The sequence below is a fragment of the Arvicanthis niloticus genome, chromosome 26 (assembly GCF_011762505.2).
Source record: "Arvicanthis niloticus isolate mArvNil1 chromosome 26, mArvNil1.pat.X, whole genome shotgun sequence".
Classification (NCBI taxonomy): Eukaryota; Metazoa; Chordata; class Mammalia; order Rodentia; family Muridae; genus Arvicanthis; species Arvicanthis niloticus.
In genome coordinates this window covers 5,621,997-5,640,253 of record NC_133434.1, presented here as the reverse complement: position 1 = coordinate 5,640,253, position 18,257 = coordinate 5,621,997, and the positions used below count along the sequence as shown (strand labels likewise).

The 18,257-nt window shown below is 40.6% G+C and overlaps 1 protein-coding gene across 5 annotated transcripts in view; it reads left to right on the top strand.

Annotated features, from left to right (window-relative positions):
* Nucleotides 1–4,100: 4,100 nt before the first annotated feature.
* The window catches only part of Chek1 (checkpoint kinase 1), a 34,579-nt gene continuing 20,422 nt past the window's right edge, over nt 4,101–18,257 (top strand). Inside the window, exons 1-8 of one of the 5 annotated variants that reach the window (XR_013107471.1) lie at nt 4,101–4,567; nt 5,253–5,334; nt 7,493–7,716; nt 8,720–8,784; nt 8,871–8,940; nt 13,831–14,019; nt 15,118–15,222; nt 17,030–17,125. Coding sequence is in view for 4 of the 5 variants with exons in the window: in XM_076924640.1 (XP_076780755.1) it covers nt 5,270–5,334; nt 7,493–7,716; nt 8,720–8,784; nt 8,871–8,940; nt 13,831–14,019; nt 15,118–15,222; nt 17,030–17,125 (814 nt within the window). In the remaining variant the exon portion in view is untranslated. The other 4 variants (XM_076924640.1, XM_076924639.1, XM_076924638.1 and 1 more) reach the window with 4 other exon arrangements.

Below are 18,257 nucleotides of genomic sequence, written 5' to 3'. Positions count from 1 at the left end.
TTAATTTTTTTTTTTTAATTTTACCTTCTGGCTACTCTCAGTTAAAATGTGTTACTTTTCGTGGGTTTTGTTTGTTTTTCAAAAAAAAGAAAAAGAAAAAAAAAAAAAAAAGACTGTTCCATGTAGCTCAGGCCAGCTTTGAACTCAAGGTATAGACGAGGCCAGCTTTGAACTCAAGGTATAGATGAGGCCAGCTTTGAACTCAAGGTATAGATGAGGCCAGCTTTGAACTCTTGATCTTCCTGCCTCTACCTCCCAGTTGTGGGCTACTACAGCTAGTTAGTTACTAGTTTTCCTATATAATTTTTTAAAGGAAATACTTTAATTTTTTTGGTACTTGTTCTGTCTCCTACTCCCTTATTGCTCTAGCTAGTTCTCCCTCCTTTGTGCCTATTTTCTCTTACTGTGATCACAAACACATTCATTAAAAAACCTTGGGTGTTTCGAGACAGTTTCTTTTGTAGCTAGGGCTGGCTTTGAACTCCTGATTCTCTTGCCTCTATTTGCCAAATGCTGGTATTAATGTGTATGGCACCATACCTAGTTACATTGGGTTTACTTTTAAGAATGTCTTTCATTTTTCAGCCTGAAATAACTCTTCAGGTTTGTCGAATTATACTATTTCACTGTTGTATTTGTTGATCTTTTCATTGATTTGCCATTTCCTAGTACCTTTTCATATGTAGAGGGAGCACATCTCCGGAGCTCTTCTATAGCTGCTCAGTGCATAGCTGGGCATAGCATTCCAGACTGGCCCTTTTTCCTAATGTTGAGAGATGACAGTTGTTTTGATGAGTATTTGTCTATTCTTTGCCCCAGATCATCTTGTTGCATCTTTATTGTGGGTATTCACTGTGCAAGGCACTCTGGATTTTCTTGTGTGCACAGTCAAATTTTTCCTATTTTTTAAAAAAACATAGTTGGGCTGGAGAGATGGCTCATTGGTTAAGAGCACTGACTGCTTTTTGCAGAGGTCCTGAGTTCAATTCCAGCAACCACGTAGTGGCTCACAGTCATCTGTAATGAGATCCAATACACTCTCATGGTGAGTCTAAGAGAGCAACAGTGTACTCATATACATAAAATAAATAAATCTTAAAAAAAGTTATATGTGGATTCCTCCAACTCTCTTTCTGATAAGGCTAATTAAAACTTTAAAATTTTAGGCAACATAGTATGACATTTTAAATACTTAATTTTCTGTGTTTAGGTGTTTTACCTACATATATGTGTGTGTATCATGTGCATTCCTGGTGCCCACAGAATCCAGAGGAAGGCATCGGATTCCTGGAACTGGAGTTCTAGACAGTTGTGGGTTGCCGTGTGGGTGCTGGGAATTGAACCCTTTGGAAGAACAGCCATTAGTTTTAACTGTTGACTCCCCAGTCTATGATAAAGTTATTTGAATATGGGGCTTTCTGAATCCGTTTTCTAAAAGTTTCTTAGTTACTCTTCTTTCTTTCACCTTCTGGGAGAGTTCCTCAGCTGTATTTGTGGTCTTGCTGTTTTCTCCTCCCTCCCTGTCTGTCTGCCTTTCTCCCCACTTCCTCTTCCCTCCCTCTCCCCTGTTGTGTGTTGTGCATAGGTTTGAGGCCAGAGCCCTTTGCATGTTAGCTAGGCACTCTTATCAGTGAGCAACATCTCTCAATTTCAACCATATTTTCAAACGCCTTTTTTTCTTTTCTGCTTTCATATTTCTAAAGTCTTAAGAACTCTTGTTGACTGTCTTATTGTTTTGCTGCCTTTCCAATGAAAGACTTTTCCAAATTCTTGGCTGCCTGCTTTTTTAAGACTGGGTGGTCAAAAGGGTTATGGAGAATGTGTGCTTATGGTTTTCAATATATTCTGATCAGGATGGGCACGTGTTAGATTTCCTCTTTCTTCCATAAGATGCGTTAAATTTCTTTTTTTCTTTTGTACATAAGATTCAGGGTTTCAGTCCGCTTATTTAGGATATTGGCCAGGTTGTCACCTTTCTAGATTAAAGTAGAGGAAGAAAGCATACAGGCTCCACTCTCAGTACATGTACTTGAACTTAATTGCCATTTTCATGACAGCCACACCTTTTACTGTGCCTACTTTACAGTTTAGCTATCATTTCCTTTCTCCAACCTTATTAGTACCTTTGGAGAAGAGCTCTCCTTGGCTATGTAACAGGAAGTGCTTAGAGAGCTCTGCTCCTTAGGTAGTCTAGTGACCGCCTCATTTTGACCTCCATATTCAGAGTTGCCTGGTGTCCTCATTTCAATTTGAGTCTTGTGGGCTTCCCTCGATGCAAATCAAGTCACTTTTCTGTGCCATCATTGGTGTCTTTCGGATTAAGCATTACTTTGTATTTGTTAACCTTTTATCTTCAGTAGACTTTGAGTTTTCCCAAAATTTCTCATACTCAGAAAGGAGTAGAGGCTATCTTTTATGTGCTCCCTCCTTCCTTTAAAGACAGTCTTGTGTAGCCTAGGTTGGATTCAAACTTAGGGTAGCTTTGAATCCCTGGTCTTCCTCCGTCTCTCTCCAGAGTGCTGTGATTACAGGCAAGTGTTACGATTCCTGTCTTACTACTGTTACTTTGTTACTCTTTGATCATGAGCCCTCCTATCCCCACCCCTCAGGTTGCGTAGTTACTCTTTTGTGTCTGAACAGATTAAAAGAAATTGTTCAGAACACATTTAAAAGATTTTTTAAAATCTGTTCAGACACATATTTTTTTTAAAAAAAGAATTATTTATTTCATATATTTAAGTACATTTTAACTGTCTTCAGACACACCAGAAGAGGACATCAGACCCCATTACAGATGGTTGTGAGCCACCATGTGGTTGCTGGGAACTGAACTCAGGACCTCTGGAAGAACAGTCAGTGTTCCTAAACTCTGAGCCATCTCTCCAGCCCCTATATTAAGTTTTTTGAGACAGTAATTTATGCCAGGTTGTCTTTGAACTTGCTATATAACTAGTGTGAACCTGAACTGATCTTGCTGCATTTGCCTCCCTCGTGGTTGTTATAGAGTCACACACACACACACACACACACACACACACACACACACTTCTCCAAGTCAGAACTCTTGATACTATGTCTTTTCCAGGAGATAAGATATTGATTCCATTTAATACTAGAGAAACCTCATGGGTCTTTATGTTTGTTGATTTCAGAATATACACAGGAAATCACAAAGAAATGGAAATAATCTGACAGCTTGCTTTTAATCACATGAATCCTAAACTGATGTCATGGTTTAAGTTTATAACCATTTCCAGGTTGTTTCGCCCTTCACTTGACAGATTTCACGGAGTTGGAGATGTAACTCAGTGGCAAAGCACTTGTGTAGCCAGCATATGGTTTCATTGTTTCCTTACTTTTTGTATCCAAGTCCTTTCTCTTAGAATTGACATTTCTCTCTTTATTATGAGCTGTTTGCATGCTTGGCAAGCATTCTACCATTATGCCATAAGTGTAGCCTAGTAATGAATATTAATTGTGCTTCCCAACCCATTTGTTTTTAGATAAGATCACACACACACACACACACACACCCTTGGCTCAGGCTGACCAACCAGAAGCAGTTCCCTTGCCTCAGCCTCCCTAGGCTGAGATTATAGGTAAGTCACCATGAAGTCTACTTTGCTGGTTTTGTTGGAAAGAGAGCATCTTGGTTGTATATCTCCTGCTTCATCTCTATAGTGTGGTGGCCCACCATGCTCCTTTAAGATTAAGAAAGCTAGTACAGGTAAAAAGCTCCCCCCCCCAATAGATTTAACTGGTTTTGGAGCCTATGCAGGCAAAATTGGTGACCCTTAACTGGACTGCCCTGTTCCTCTCACATCCGCGGCGATATGGGCTTTTTTCCCCTCCTCCTTCGGGTTTTTTTTTTTTTTTTTTTTCTCTCCCTAAGACTAACCTGTATAACTCAGGTTGCCCCGAACTCAAGATTTTCTTGCTTACACTAACCAAATTCTAGGTCCACAAGCATGCACCACCGCACTTGCTTTCTTTCATCCCCCCCCCCCCCCCCCCCCGAATTAATTCCAACAGCAGTTGCTAGCTTCTCAGTTCTAATACTAAGGGGGCCACAAGTGAGAGTTTACAGAGCACTCTGTAGCGCTTAGTTGGAGCCTCGTAAACCTTTCCTGCCAAGGGCACGAGCAGATCGGTTTACGTAGTTAGCGGTGCAGCCTTTGCAGGCTCTGAGCGGCAGGGAACCCGGGTCCTTGACCCAACAGATGCACTGCTTGGATGGAGGCTTCGGTGCCTCTCGGGAGCAACGCAAGGCGTAGTGCGTTGCACACGCCCGATGCCATGTCACTCTAGGACTTACAGATCAGTTCTAACCCAAGCAGTCGTCAGTATCAAATCTCAGCCCGGGCCTTACTAAGGCCACATCAGAACTCCAGCCACTATCAGGAGGGACCCTTGCTCGGTCAGTCTTTGCAGAGCCCGGGATAGGGCAACGCTCGCCGGCCCGCTTTACGGCAAAGTTGTGCGCTTTTGCGACAGCATGACGCAATCAGGTTTTGGCGGGAAAAGCTGTGCACTTGGATTCCTGTAGCTGCTGGCAAAGGACTACTTGGTGAGAAGGGCGTCCAGAATGGTCGGAAAGAACTCCAGCATAGGACCCAGAGGGCTTGATTAGTGTGGACGGGCACGGTGAGGGACTGATCCAAACGAGCGGAGAGGTGGGAGGGTCGCCCGGCGCGGGGGCTGGAGCCGATGGCCCGCGGCTCTCCAGCGTAAAGGGACCTGAGCGATTTAAGCCTCCGGGATTCCCATGCTTTTCCGGCTCTAGGGGTCCCTGCCTCCCTCTTCTCTCCGCGGCTTGGCCCCGCCCCGTTTCCCCCCCCCCCCGGTGCCGGGGACACGTGCCGTTGGGGGGGGAATTGGAAGTGAGCGGGTGGGAGGCGGGGCTGCGCTGGCCGTAATTACCGTAGTTACACCCAGCTGCTCCCCCCATCCCCGCACCCTACCCGCAACTCCCATTCTTGGTCATTTACCGGAAAGCTTTTGTCTTCCAACCTCGGAGCCAAGCAAGTTTTCAGTTTTGCATAAAGGCGGAGGGAACAGTCGTGGAAACAGGATTTGTGATACACGGGACAAAATGTTTAAATTTAGTATTAACGACTTGGGTAAATATGGATCAGACGTAAGGGAAAAATAAAGTCGTGCGGAATCATGGCAGGAGACGTGACTCAATGGCATTACAGGTGATGAGAGTTTAAACTCATCCCCCGTATGTTCTGGGATCCCGTATTTTACAGTCGCTGTGCTTGGAGTCATGGCAGTGCCTTTTGTGGAAGACTGGGATTTGGTGCAAACTTTGGGAGAAGGTGCCTATGGAGAGTAAGTTTGAGCCCTCATTTTAATTTTTTATTTCTCTCTCTCTCTCTCTCTCTCTCTCTCTCTCTCTCTCTCTCTCTCTCTCTCTCTCTCTGTGTGTGTGTGTGTGTGTGTGTGTGTGTGTGTGTGTGTGTGTGTATTTTGACATGGTGCATGCACCTGTAGAGGTCAGAATACAACTTGCAGGAGCTGGTTCTGTTGAAGGTTCGGAGGACTGATAGCGGCTTAACGTACTAGCCATCTCCATGTTCTCCCTAATTTAAACATTAACTGTTTGCTTAATTTTCCATCTGTTATCTGAGTACACACTTAAAATTCTTTATTTCAAGTGGCACAGAGCGTGGATATTTGCATTTGTAAATCAAGGCTCTGAGTGAGTGAAGTTCCGCGTCTACACCTGTTCTCTTTTGTGATCGCGGGCATTGAACCTGCGCGTCACACGTGCTGGGCATATATGCTCTGCGATGAGCCACATTTCTAGGCCTGTAAAATGAACAACAAATTTCTTCTTGCATTTGTTTTTTGTTCAGATCAAAATCTTGTTAAATTGCCTAGGTTGGCTTTGAACTTGTGGTGTACACTGTAGACTCCCAGGTAGGTTTCACAAGCCTGTGTTTGTCGAACCAGGTTTTTTTTTTTTTTTATTACCTTTATAAAATATTCTTTTATAAGAGAATTGTTTTTCTAACAAACCATCACGCGTCTTAGAATTTTAAATGAGATAATGAAAAGAAAGACCCTGGCGGCATCCTGCCTAATTTCAGATCCTCACACTCAGCAGATCCTGGTTGTGTTTGTGTTCTTGAGCAAGCTTTATGTGCCTTTGTTTCTTCGTCTGATGATAGAATGAATAGTTCTTACCTCAAAGATGCTTTCAGCAGTTAGCTCAGGCATGTATGCATGAGATTGATAAATGTAAAGTAATGCTATGTGTGACTAGATCACACATATATGTGTGATGTGATCTAGACTTGTTATTGTCTTTCAAAACATGGCCAGTCATTAGATAACTTGCAAGCACACAGTTTCCAAGACTTAATCGGAGCAGTCACCACAGCACTTCCTCACATTTTGTCTCCTTGCTTTTTTTTTTTTTTTCTTCCAAGACAGGGTTTCTCTGTGTAGCCCTGGTTGTCCTGGAACTCACTCTGTAGACCAGGCTGGCCTCGAACTCAGAAATCCGCCTGCCTCTGCCTCCCAAGTGCTGGGATTAAAGGCGTGCGCCACCACCGCCCGGCTGTCTCCTTGCTTTTGAGAACATGGCAGAGACCATTTCATTTTTCTTGATCGAGAAAGGAAGAAGAATGTGGGATGTGTTATATTTAATTTTTGAAGTTTTTTCTTCCTAAGATTCATGTATTTTTTAAATATGTCTGAGTGTTTGCCTGCATGTTAGTGCTAGAAACTGGACTGAGGCCTGAAACAAGTGCCCTTAAATGCTGAGCCATCACCACCTCCCCCACCCCCCCCTCAATTTTGTTTGTAGAGAGAGTGTCTCACTGGCCTCAGACTCCAAGAGTTCTGCCTGCCTCTGCTTCTCAAGTGCTGGGATCAAAGACATGTGACACCACTTCCTGCTAGGGTTTGTTTGTTTTTTTCTTTGAAAGTTTCTTTGTAGTCCAGGCTAGGCTTGAACTTGGACCCTTTTGTCTCTAGGAGGCTGGGATTGCAGGCGTGTATTGTTGGCCCTGAAAGTCTCAACTAAGGAATTTTCATTCCAACGCGTCAGGGTCAGGAGGAAGGACCCCGAATTTCTGAAGCACAAACCTTTTATACTTTAGCACACAGCAAAATTTGTCTAAACCTAATTGGACACTTTGCTTAGCCTTTAAACTTATTGGCCACACACACTCAGGCAGTTATTTCTGGTGGGCTATGTTTATCCAGGGCTGTGAAGGACACAGCTGGTCACTAATCGTTACATTCTTTGGTTTTTCTCTGATTTGTTTGTTTGTTTGGTTGGTTTTTTTCTTTTGTTTTGTTTTTAACTTTCTCCCTGTTATCATGAACAGCCTGACCAGCGGGGCGGTTGTGTCTTTAATTCATCCTTGTTCTCACAGTATCACTAATTGTTTGAAGATTTAGGAGAAATGGAATTCTGAGGTGAAAATGTAACATTCATATCTCTCTCTCTCTCTCTCTCTCTCTCTCTCTCTCTCAGAGTTCAGCTTGCCGTGAACAGAATAACCGGAGAAGCTGTGGCAGTGAAAATTGTAGACATGAAGCGGGCCATAGACTGTCCAGAAAGTATTAAGAAGGAGATCTGCATTAGTAAGATGCTAAACCATGAGAATGTGGTGCGATTCTACGGCCACAGGAGGGAAGGCACCGTCCAGTACCTGTTCCTCGAGTACTGTAGTGGAGGAGAGCTCTTTGACAGAATAGGTATGGAAAAGATAATTCTTCCAATGAACACGTTTATACGTCGTGTGTGTTGCTGGAGATTAAACCCGCCATCTCCCTACCTGCCCTTCAACTGGTTTACCAAACCACATTCTCAGCTGTGTTCTTGGTTTTTAGAGAAAAAGTCCCTCCGTGTAACCCTGGCTCTCCTGGGACTGTCTTATGCTGTAGACCAGGCTGACCTTGAACTCAGAGGTTTATCTGTCTTTGCTTCCTGAGTGCTGGGACCAAAGGTGTGAATCATCATCACCACCACCAGCACCCAACTATTTCGTTGCATTTTAAAATGTTAGGTAGATCAATTTTATTTCAGAATTGGTGATGTCACAGTAAAATTGGAGTAAAAGACATTCTTGATTTTGTAATGTGAAAGTTTTATGATTTAAGTCTGTTATGTAGTGAAATGACTTCTCTGTTGGCAGTCATACTGAAACATTGGGGGAAAAAAAGGATCTATTTAAAATTATTCATTTGCTTTATGGCTGTTTTATATTCTGTGTACCACGAGCATGCCTGGTGCCTGTGGAGGCATGTCTGATGCTATCAGAGGCTTGAAGAGGCACTGGATCCCCTGGAGCTGACAGATGGTTGTGAGTCACATGGGTGCTGAGAGTCAAATCCTGAGCCTCTGGAAGAACAGCTAGTGCTCCTTAAGTGCTGAACCATCTCTCCAGCCCCTCCAGCCCCGAACTTTGTGTTTAGAAGAAGTAGGGAGACATTTGAAGAAAATGAAGTCCATTGGGGTTAGTACAAGATTAAAATACTTTGATACTTTAAAATTACTTTCCTATGATGTTAGCTTGTTTTTAACTAGCATCTAGGAAGATGTGGGTTATTCAGTGATGTATTTGATGGACTTCAGTTTTTTGATAGTATAAGTTTTTATTTGCTTAAGTACAAACATAGTGAGATATGAATTAAGAGCCTATCTGGTTGACGCCTGATTATAATCTTTTAATAGACTATCAATAATTATTTCTTACAGAGCCAGACATAGGGATGCCTGAACAAGATGCTCAGAGGTTTTTCCACCAACTCATGGCAGGGGTGGTAGGTACTGCAGTCTCTTTTACCTTGCTTAAAATTAGCATCAGTAGTGTGAGTCGCTAAATTTTACTGTTTGACCTCCCACTTAGGTCTATCTTCATGGAATTGGAATAACTCACAGGGATATTAAACCAGAAAATCTCCTCTTGGATGAAAGGGGTAAGATTAATATTTTGTTAATTCTATCATTCTATCTATCTATCTATCTATCTATCTATCTATCTATCTATCTATCTAAATGCATGGGTGTTCTGCATGTATACCTGCCTGCCGGAAGAGGGAGGGCATCAGATCTCATTACAGATGGTTGTGAATCACTGTGTGGTTGCTGGGAACTGAACTCAGTACCTCTGGAAGAGCTCTTAAGTGCTGAGTCGTTTTTTCCAGCCCTTGTTAATGTTATATTTTAGGTTAGTCATAAAGACCCGATCAAGGCTTTCATATTACTGAAATCCTGGGACAACCTCCTCAAAACCAAACCAAACCAACCAAACAAACAAAAACAACCCCCCCCCCCCCCAAACCCTAAGAATTTATGTAAGTTTCAGAGACTGTATTTGGACTTCAAAAGTCTTCAATGATATAGTTGTGGATGAGGCAGAGAATGGGATGATGGGAGCTCCCTGGATGGGTAAATAGAAGGATTTTAGCATATATTTACTTTTAAATGTGTATACGTGTATGGCACATATGTAGCACTTAGAGTCGGAAGAAAGTAGGGGCTCCTTTGGATCTACTTGTTTGGCTACCTGATGTGGGTGTTGGGAATAAAATTCAGTTCCTCAGGAAGAATGAGATGTACTCTTAACAGTTGAGCCTTTGTTCCAGCCCTATAAGAAAATAGAAAAATTCTTTAAAGGATTACAATGCTATGCTCTTGTTGAAATATCCTAGGCTTTAGTTTAGTCTTGGAGGTCAGACTCGGGTTGTCAGGCTTGATGGAAGCATCTTCACCTGCTTAGCCATCTCTCTGGCCCTCTTCTGGGTTTCCTTGAGACATGTGCATTCCTGTATCCACAACATTGGGAGATAGAGGCAGACTGGGGAATCAAGGTCCTTCTTAGCCACTGAGTTTGAGGCCAACGAGGGTCATGAGAGACCCTGCCTCAAATCTACCCCTCAGAAGAGTTTGATGTATGTTGAACTTTCCTATACAGCTAAGAATGTCCTGCATTTGCCCTTCTTCTGCCTCCTGACTGCTGTGAGAGAATGCAGGTGTGTGCACCCATGCATGGTCTAGTTTTGCTTTACAGATGTCATAAAATTGTTAGCCTTTTAAAAAAAAGTTTTTGTGTGTTTTGTTAGGGAACTATCTGTTAAATTCATCCATCTATTTGTTGATTGGATACTTTGTGTTTTGGTTTAAATTTTGGAGTTCTGTAGATGTTGTAGATATCAAAAACTCATGTCATATATAATTGGAGATTTTCTGTCATGCTGTTGGCTGTGACCTACCCTGCTCTGGTTGTGTCCATCTGCATCTCGGGGTTGCTTGTTGTTCTCTAGCAGGTCATTCAGAATTTAAGATTTCATCTTAAGGGCTTTGATCTATTTGAATATGGTTTGTGCAGAGTGTGAGAGATGGCTTAATGCCATCCTTTCATATGTGATTACCTGACTTCCAGTACCATTGTGTTCAGGATGGAGACCGTTTCCAATGTATGTTTTAACACTTGTTTATAATTGATGTGAGTGGGGTTAGGGGCTGGAGAGATGGATCAGAGGATAAGAGCATGGGTGCTGCTCAAGAGAACCCTGGGTTCCTCTTCCCAGCATCCAACAGGGCGGCTCACAGCCGTCTGTAACTCCAGTTCCTTGGGAGGAAGAGAGAGAGGTGGATCTCTGTGAGTTTGAAGTCAGCCTGGTCTATGGAGTGAGTTCCAGGACAACGTAGAGAGAACCTGTCTCAACAAGACAAAACAAAAAAAACGGAAAAAAAAAAAAAAGGAAACAAATTAAAGGTGGTTGTAGCTCTATGAGTTAATTTCCTGCTCCTTGGTTTTATTCCATTTGTCTAAATGTCTTTTCCCGAGTTTGTCATGATGTACTCGAAGCTCTTTGGTGTGATTTGAGGTCATCATTGTGCTGTTCTCAGTACTGCCCTTCCTGACTAGGATTTGCTGGTCCTTTGAAGAGCGTCATTGGAATGTTGATGGTGACTGAATAGAAATTATTTCCAGCAAGACAGTTATTTTTACAATAGTAAATTTCTCTTGTCCGTGAGTGTGGTTCTTCTAGTATCCTCAATTCCTTTTTTTTTCCCCCTCAGTGTCTTAAAGCTTTCATTGTAGTGTTTTTTTTTTTTTTTTTTTTTTTTTTTTTTTTTTTTAACTTTCCTGGCTAGCTTCATTGCTAGCTTGTTTGTTTTGTGTGGTTTTGTTGTTGTCTTGTTTTTTTTTTGTTTTGTTTTGTTTTGTTTTTGTTTTGTTTTCGAGACAGGGTTTCTCTGTGTAGCCCTGGCTGTCCTGGAACTCACTCTGTAGACCAGGCTGGCCTCGAACTCAGAAATCCGCCTGCCTCTGCCTCCCAAGTGCTGGGATTAAAGGCGTGCGCCACCACCGCCCGGCCCCAAGGCAACTCTTATAAAGGACAACATTTAATTGGGGTTGGCTTACAGGTTCAGAGGTTCAGTCCATTATCATCAAGGCCGAGCATATTCAAACCATGATATTACCCTTCTGAAATACTTACCAGATCTTAAGAATTTTCTGCTACAGGCTTTAGAGTGTGTATCAGATAATGCCATCTAGATTAGATAGATTGATTTGACTTCTTCCTTTCTTATTAGTATCCTCTTTATTTCTTTTCTCTGTTTTGTATATGTTTCATTATTTTTTTGAGATTAAAATTACATAATTTTTCCATCATGTGCACACAGTGCTGGTTGAGATCAAAAGAGGAAGGTATTGGGACCTCTCAGAGCTGGAGTTACAGATAGTTGTTAGCCACCGTGTGGGTACTGGGATTTCAACATGGATTCTTTAGAAGAACAGTCAGCACTCTTAACTACTAAAGTGTCTCTCCAGCCCTGTCTTTTCTTCTTTTTAAAATGATTTATTTGTTTTGTTTCTTTGAGACAGAGTTTCTCTGTGTAGCCTGGACTGTCTTGGAACTCTGTAAACCAGACTGGCCTCGAACTCAGACATCCACCTGCCTCTGTCTCTGTTTCTCTACTCTCTCTCATTTTCTCTCCTTCTCTCTCTTTGTCTCTGTTTCTCTCTCTGGTTAGGGTTTTTTGTTTTGTTTTGTTTTTGTTTTTGTTTTTGTTTTGTTTTTGTTTTAAGACAGTTTCACTGTGTAGCCCTGGCTGTCCTGGAACTAGCTCTGTAAACCAGGCTGGCCTTGAACTCAGATCCTCGGCTACCTCTGCCTCCCTTTAATCTCTGCTGGGATTAAAGGTGTGCACTGCCACTGCCACCACCTGACTTAAATATGATTTTACTAATTTAAGAATTTCATACAAATGTTTCTTAAGATGAGTGTCTGGTAAGCACATTTTCATTATACTGTTACTCTTGTACATTTACTTTGTTTCTATTTTGTATTGTTAATAAGCTAAAGAAACAAAATGCTACCAGTATCTAAAATTTTTCCTTCTGTTCTTCAGAGGCATATATTCCTAAATTAGGCCCCTAAGTTTTGAAGTTATTATGTGTAGTTTTCTAACTTAACAGTATTATGTTGTAGATGCGATGAGAAACCAAACCCAAAACATTCTACACTGTGCTAAGCTGTTAGTATTCAAAGTGACTGCTCTCTAGAAGTTGAAATCTTAGTGGTTGGTCTAGATTTTATCATGTATAGTCACTAAAAAGATGTAATCGCAACCTATATTTCCCCAAATTAAATATAGGTAAACTATACAGTGAGTGATTTATGTTGTGTGGTGTGAACATAGTTGATTTTTAAAGGTTCTTTTATTTTGGTAGCACTCGTTTCTAACTTAAAGTACAATAATTACTCAGCACAAACATGTTTATGTTTGAGATTTGTTTGCTAGCCATTTTCTTACATATCTGATTCCACGTGAGTACATATACTTTGTTAACTACTTCCGTATTCGTTGTACATATGGAAGATCTTGTCATTTATTGACAACATTTATAACTGATACTATTACAAATATCCTTATAGGTGTGCATTTGTAGAACTTCTGCTGTGGGTGAATATGGTCTTAGTGAGAATTGTTAGTTCAAAGAGTGAATATTTCAAATTTTGACACTTTGCCCAGACTGCTTTTTAAAAAGGTTGTACTTACTTATTATCCCTCATAATAGCATTTTCCTTAATTTCGTGGATCTCCTTGCTACAACCTTTTCTGATGTCTGTATTTTTATAGTCAGCATAACCAGTTTATTATCAGTCTCTTGCTGATTTTATTTCTTATCTGCATTGGCTGACAAAGTGCCTGTTACTTGCATGCAAAGGAAGCCATGCTTAGTCACCAGCTTTGCTGATGACTCCTTACCGTACACAGTCCTCAGTGAAGGGCTTTGCTCTGCTGTCTTCCTGGGTTTGTTTTCCAGGAGGGTATCTACAGCATCCTTATTTAATTAACCTGGTGCAAACTGGTTTTTCTGTGATAGTATTTCTCATTAGTTAAGAAGATGAGGTCTTTGCTAAGTTTGGGATAAATGATGGTGCCTTTTACTTTTTCTTCTTTTATATATACATAGATTTACTTTTTCATTTATTATTTTATTTATTTACATCTCAAATGTTGCCCCCTCCCTGTCTTCCCTCTAAGAGTTTTTTCCCCCTTCCCTCCTCCCTTCGCCTCTGAGAGGGTTCTTTTCCCCCATGATCCCTGGAGCATCAAGTCTCCACAGGATTAGGTACACCCTCTCCCACTGGGCGGGGCGTGGGGTTGGGGGATGTGACTTGGACCAGCCGGTGACATACATAGATTTCTTTTGCTCATTTTCGGGTAGAAAAGTTTTATAAGCCCTAAGCAAAACCAGTGTCATTTTCAGTAATTTATATATGTGTATATATACTTGCAAATCTTTTAATCCAATGTTGTCTTTTTTTTTTTTTCTTTTGGATTAGATAACCTCAAAATCTCTGACTTTGGCTTGGCCACAGTGTTTCGGCATAATAATCGTGAACGATTACTGAACAAGATGTGTGGGACCTTACCTTACGTTGCTCCCGAGCTTCTAAAAAGAAAAGAATTTCATGCAGAACCAGTCGATGTTTGGTCCTGTGGAATAGTGCTTACTGCAATGTTGGCTGGAGGTAAGGCGGTAGAATCATGAGAAAACTTCTTTTCTCTGAAAAGTCAGATTTCTTATACCAAAATAAAAATGAAATAACCCAAAGGAATCTTACTTCTGTAATAGAAAGGTTGTGAGCCCAGCCTTTAATCGTGGGTGCATCTTTCCAGCTCTCTAATAGTTAGTTTTATGTTAGTGTCTAACTCTTCGCCTTGGACTGCAGTTACCAAGTACCATTCAGTGAGTGCATTGTATGCAGACTTATTTCATACAGATCATGAAGGCTTGAAGTCTGGGTGGTGAAGTTGCCAGCCTGGTCATTTTCTGAGGGGCCCCTCTCTCTTCCTGCCTTGCAGTTGACCACCTTACTGAGAGGTGAGGCAGACTCTTTAGTGTCTTTATAAGGACCCAAATCCCACTTTTGAGGGCTTTCATACTCATGACCCAGTCATCCCACAAAGGCCCCACCTCCAAAATCATCACACTGGGAACGTGAGAGCGAGTGATCTGGCTGCAGCAGCTTTCCCTTCGTTGGTTCCTGGGGTTGATTCAGCTGATCTGCCTGGTGATGCTGTTGTGGGCCCAGCTGAAGAGGACAACTGTCCTTGGATAGAGGAGGCTCAGCCTTCAGTCAAGTGTACTGAGTATCTTCAGTCTCCTGCTAGATCCTCCAAAGAAACTCTCAAATTCATTATCTTGGGGATTGGGATTTCACTATAAACTTTAGAGGGAAACAAACATTTAACCCATTATAATTTACATCTTATTCGTAACTACTTTGAAACTTGTAAGCCAGAGGATTATTTTCATGAAGTATAACCATTAAATTAAAAATCTCAATACTTCCTTTGGGGTTGCTGGAGATTAAACCTAGGGCCCACCACCTGCCAGGCAAGAATTCTGTCACTAAGTTGTATCTCCAGCCTTAATATGTACGATACCTTTGAACAGAGTAAGTTTCTGTGAAACTAGTGTGAAAACCATATTGAATTACTGTGGGAGAAAATTGTATTCTTTTTATGTATTGTTCATTTTCCTTTTGTGCGGTTATTTTTCCTCGAAATAATTTGTTACATAATTTTATGGTCGCTCAGAAAACTGCAACTTGTTTTATTTTTAGAATTGCCGTGGGACCAGCCCAGTGATAGCTGCCAGGAGTACTCAGATTGGAAAGAAAAAAAAACCTATCTCAATCCTTGGAAAAAAATTGATTCTGCTCCTCTGGGTAACTGGGTTGTTTGAAAGTATTGATTCTGTGGGTAATAGTGTCATGTTAGTTGATTTTTCTTAATCTTCTTTGTTTTTTTTTTCCCTTCTTGTTGTCATTGTCTTAGTCTTCCTCTTCCTCCTCTTCTCCTTTCTTCTTTTCTGTCTTCCTTCTTCCTTCTTTTTTCTCCATAGTCCTTTTAGCAGCCTTAGAAAATGTAAGTCAAGAGTGAGGGAGGAAACAACTCTAATTGTGCCATTTGGAAGTAGCCTTTCAAAAATATTCTGATATATTTGCCTATGCTTTCATGAAAAAATACATATAGCAAATGTATTCTATATGTATATTAGTTATAAGTATATGCTTTTGCAAAAGGGAAATCATATTTTGCAACTCAGTTTTGATGCTCTGCATTTTCCTGTATCTTCATGGGCCTGGATCATATTTTAAAGACTGATCGTACTCATTATGTGGCTATGTTTTACTCTTCCAGTTGAGAGATTTGGGTTTTTCCTTAATTTTACTTTTAGAAAAGTAGGATAAGCATCCATGTTACCTGATGCTTGTCTGTCTGTCCTTTATTTGCTTAAAGATTTTTTTTCTTCTTCCACAAGCAAGACTGCAGGGCTTGTATGTAATTTTTTTTTTTAAGTGATATGGCTTATTTTACAAATTTACTCTTTAAGTTTGTATCATTTTTTTCATTTCTTCATGTTACTTTGTTGTTGTTGTATTTTTGAAACACTGGGTTTCACTGTATCCCAGGCTGGCCTGGAGCTTAACTATATAATAGACCAGGCTGACTTTCTTATTCAGAGAGATTGGTCTGCCTCTGCCTACTGAATACTAGGATTAAATGTGTACACCACCATGCCTAGCAAAAATGAATTTTTTTTTTAAACCAGTAAGACTGTAACTGATGCTGTTTCTTAATTTTATTTTAAATTTAATATTAATACCAAGTATGTAACTTACTAGCTCTTTTAGTTTTGCTCTGTTTAAGCAATGAAATTTATAGTTTTTCTTAATCCTTTGGGTTTTTTTTTTCAAAAATGCACTAACACATGTAACTTTTGTTACAGTATTTCCTAGAGTTTATTATTTATTTTAATTTTGCTGTATATTTTAATGTGTAAATGTGTAGATGTTTTAAATTTTTCATACCTAAATTCTTGTCATATGTGGTTTGTGACTTTTATTGCCATGTTTAGAAAGGTCTTTTCTATTCTCTCTCTCTCTTTTTTTTTTTTTTTTTAAAATCTGTATGTTCTCATTCGGTGTTTCTGTGGTTTAATTTTTATGTCTGATTGTTGTTGGCTTTGATTTGTTTGTTTTGGGAGACAAGGTCTATGTTAGGCCATGCTGGCCTGAGTCTCAGGCTAGACCTGACTGTGGCGATCTTCTCAGCCTTCTGAATGCTGGGACTACAAGCTGAGTCGCTTTTCATTCCTGGTTTAAAATAATTGATTTATGTATGTATTTTTTTTTAAGTGTAGGAGTGCTCTTCTGCATGTATGCCTACATCCCAGAAGAGGGCATCAGATTCTTTATAGCCGGTTGTGAGCCACCTATCATGAGGTTGCTGGATAACTGCTGAGCCATCTCACTAGCCCCCTGGCTTACATTTTTGGTGTTGTGATGTGGGGAATTGTATGAGTTCTTTTTAAAATTAATATATATTTCCCAAGCTGGCCTCAAGCACCCTGCCTGTGCCTCTCAACTACTGGGGTCGTAGGCATATGCCATGTTTCTGGCTTTTATGTCTCTTTAAGGGTTGTCTAATCTGCTTGCCTCTTTTACAAATACCGACTTGTTTTCTTTTCAGCTTTGCTTCATAAAATTCTAGTTGAGAATCCATCAGCAAGGATCACCATCCCAGACATTAAAAAAGACAGATGGTACAACAAACCGCTTAACAGAGGTAAAAAGAAGTACACTTGTTTTCCTTTGTGAAACATAGGTACTTACAAAATACCACAGACCAGTGTCATAAAGTAACTATGGTCTATCCAAATGAAGATTTTAATATCTGATAGGAAAAACAAATATGAGAACTAATTTCATTCATTGACAACTAAAAAGAGTGCTATATCTCAATGTTTGATGGAATCTAAAAACAAGAAAGATTTTTTTTTTCTCATGAGGAAATGATGTGAAGTCTAAATTTTGAAGATTAAAGGGTGCTAATCGGTGCGGCGTGCTTGACTCTGAGCAGAAGCAGCAGCGTTTGGACAAATCTTAGACTTAGTGGGTCAAGTGTATTTGAAGAACTTAAAGGGTCAGTTCGATATGACACAGACCTTGTGTTTCTTCATCACTAACCAGTGGTACTTAGGAAGTGCTTGCTGGAGAGAGATGCAGAGGAGGTTTGAATTGATTTAGGAAAGGCAGATAGTCAAGTTATAGGAGGACCTTTCTGGGCTGTGTTTAGGATATCCTGGAGCTCATCATCAGTAGGACAAGTTTGAGGGGCTTTAAGCAAGAAGATGCTAAGTTGATGTGTTTGGTCTTAACGATCTTTCTGAATCTCCTCCATTGCTTTTGACGAGTAGGAAGAGATTAAGTGGGATTCTTAGAGTCGTGGTTTAGATTCCAGAAGATGGTAGCTCGGAGTACGTGAGTGGCAGTGGCATTGTAGGAAGGTGATGGGTTCCAAGAAGTTGAAATGATTGGACTGTTGAGTGCTTAGATTATGATAGAATATGAAAATTTCACAGTGAACCCCTGGGTCCTGTTCTGGTAACTTGGGAGGAGAAACTTTGATTTTCTGGAGTTGAGTAAGCTCTCCAGGAGAGAGAGAGAGAGAGAGAGAGAGAGAGAGAGAGAGAGAGAGAGAGAGAGAGAGAACACGAACACGAGAACTAAGCAGATACCAATTATGGGGAATTTAAACTGTTAAGCTAAGTTTAAGTGGAGAGTGGAAACCAAAACACAGAAAAAGTACCAAAGTGTGGATGGAACATTCGTAGCATGTGAGTTAATGGAGACTTAAGAATTTTCTGTAACAGCAGTAGAGGTTCTGTTACGTGTATTAAAACCATGAAGGTTTAACT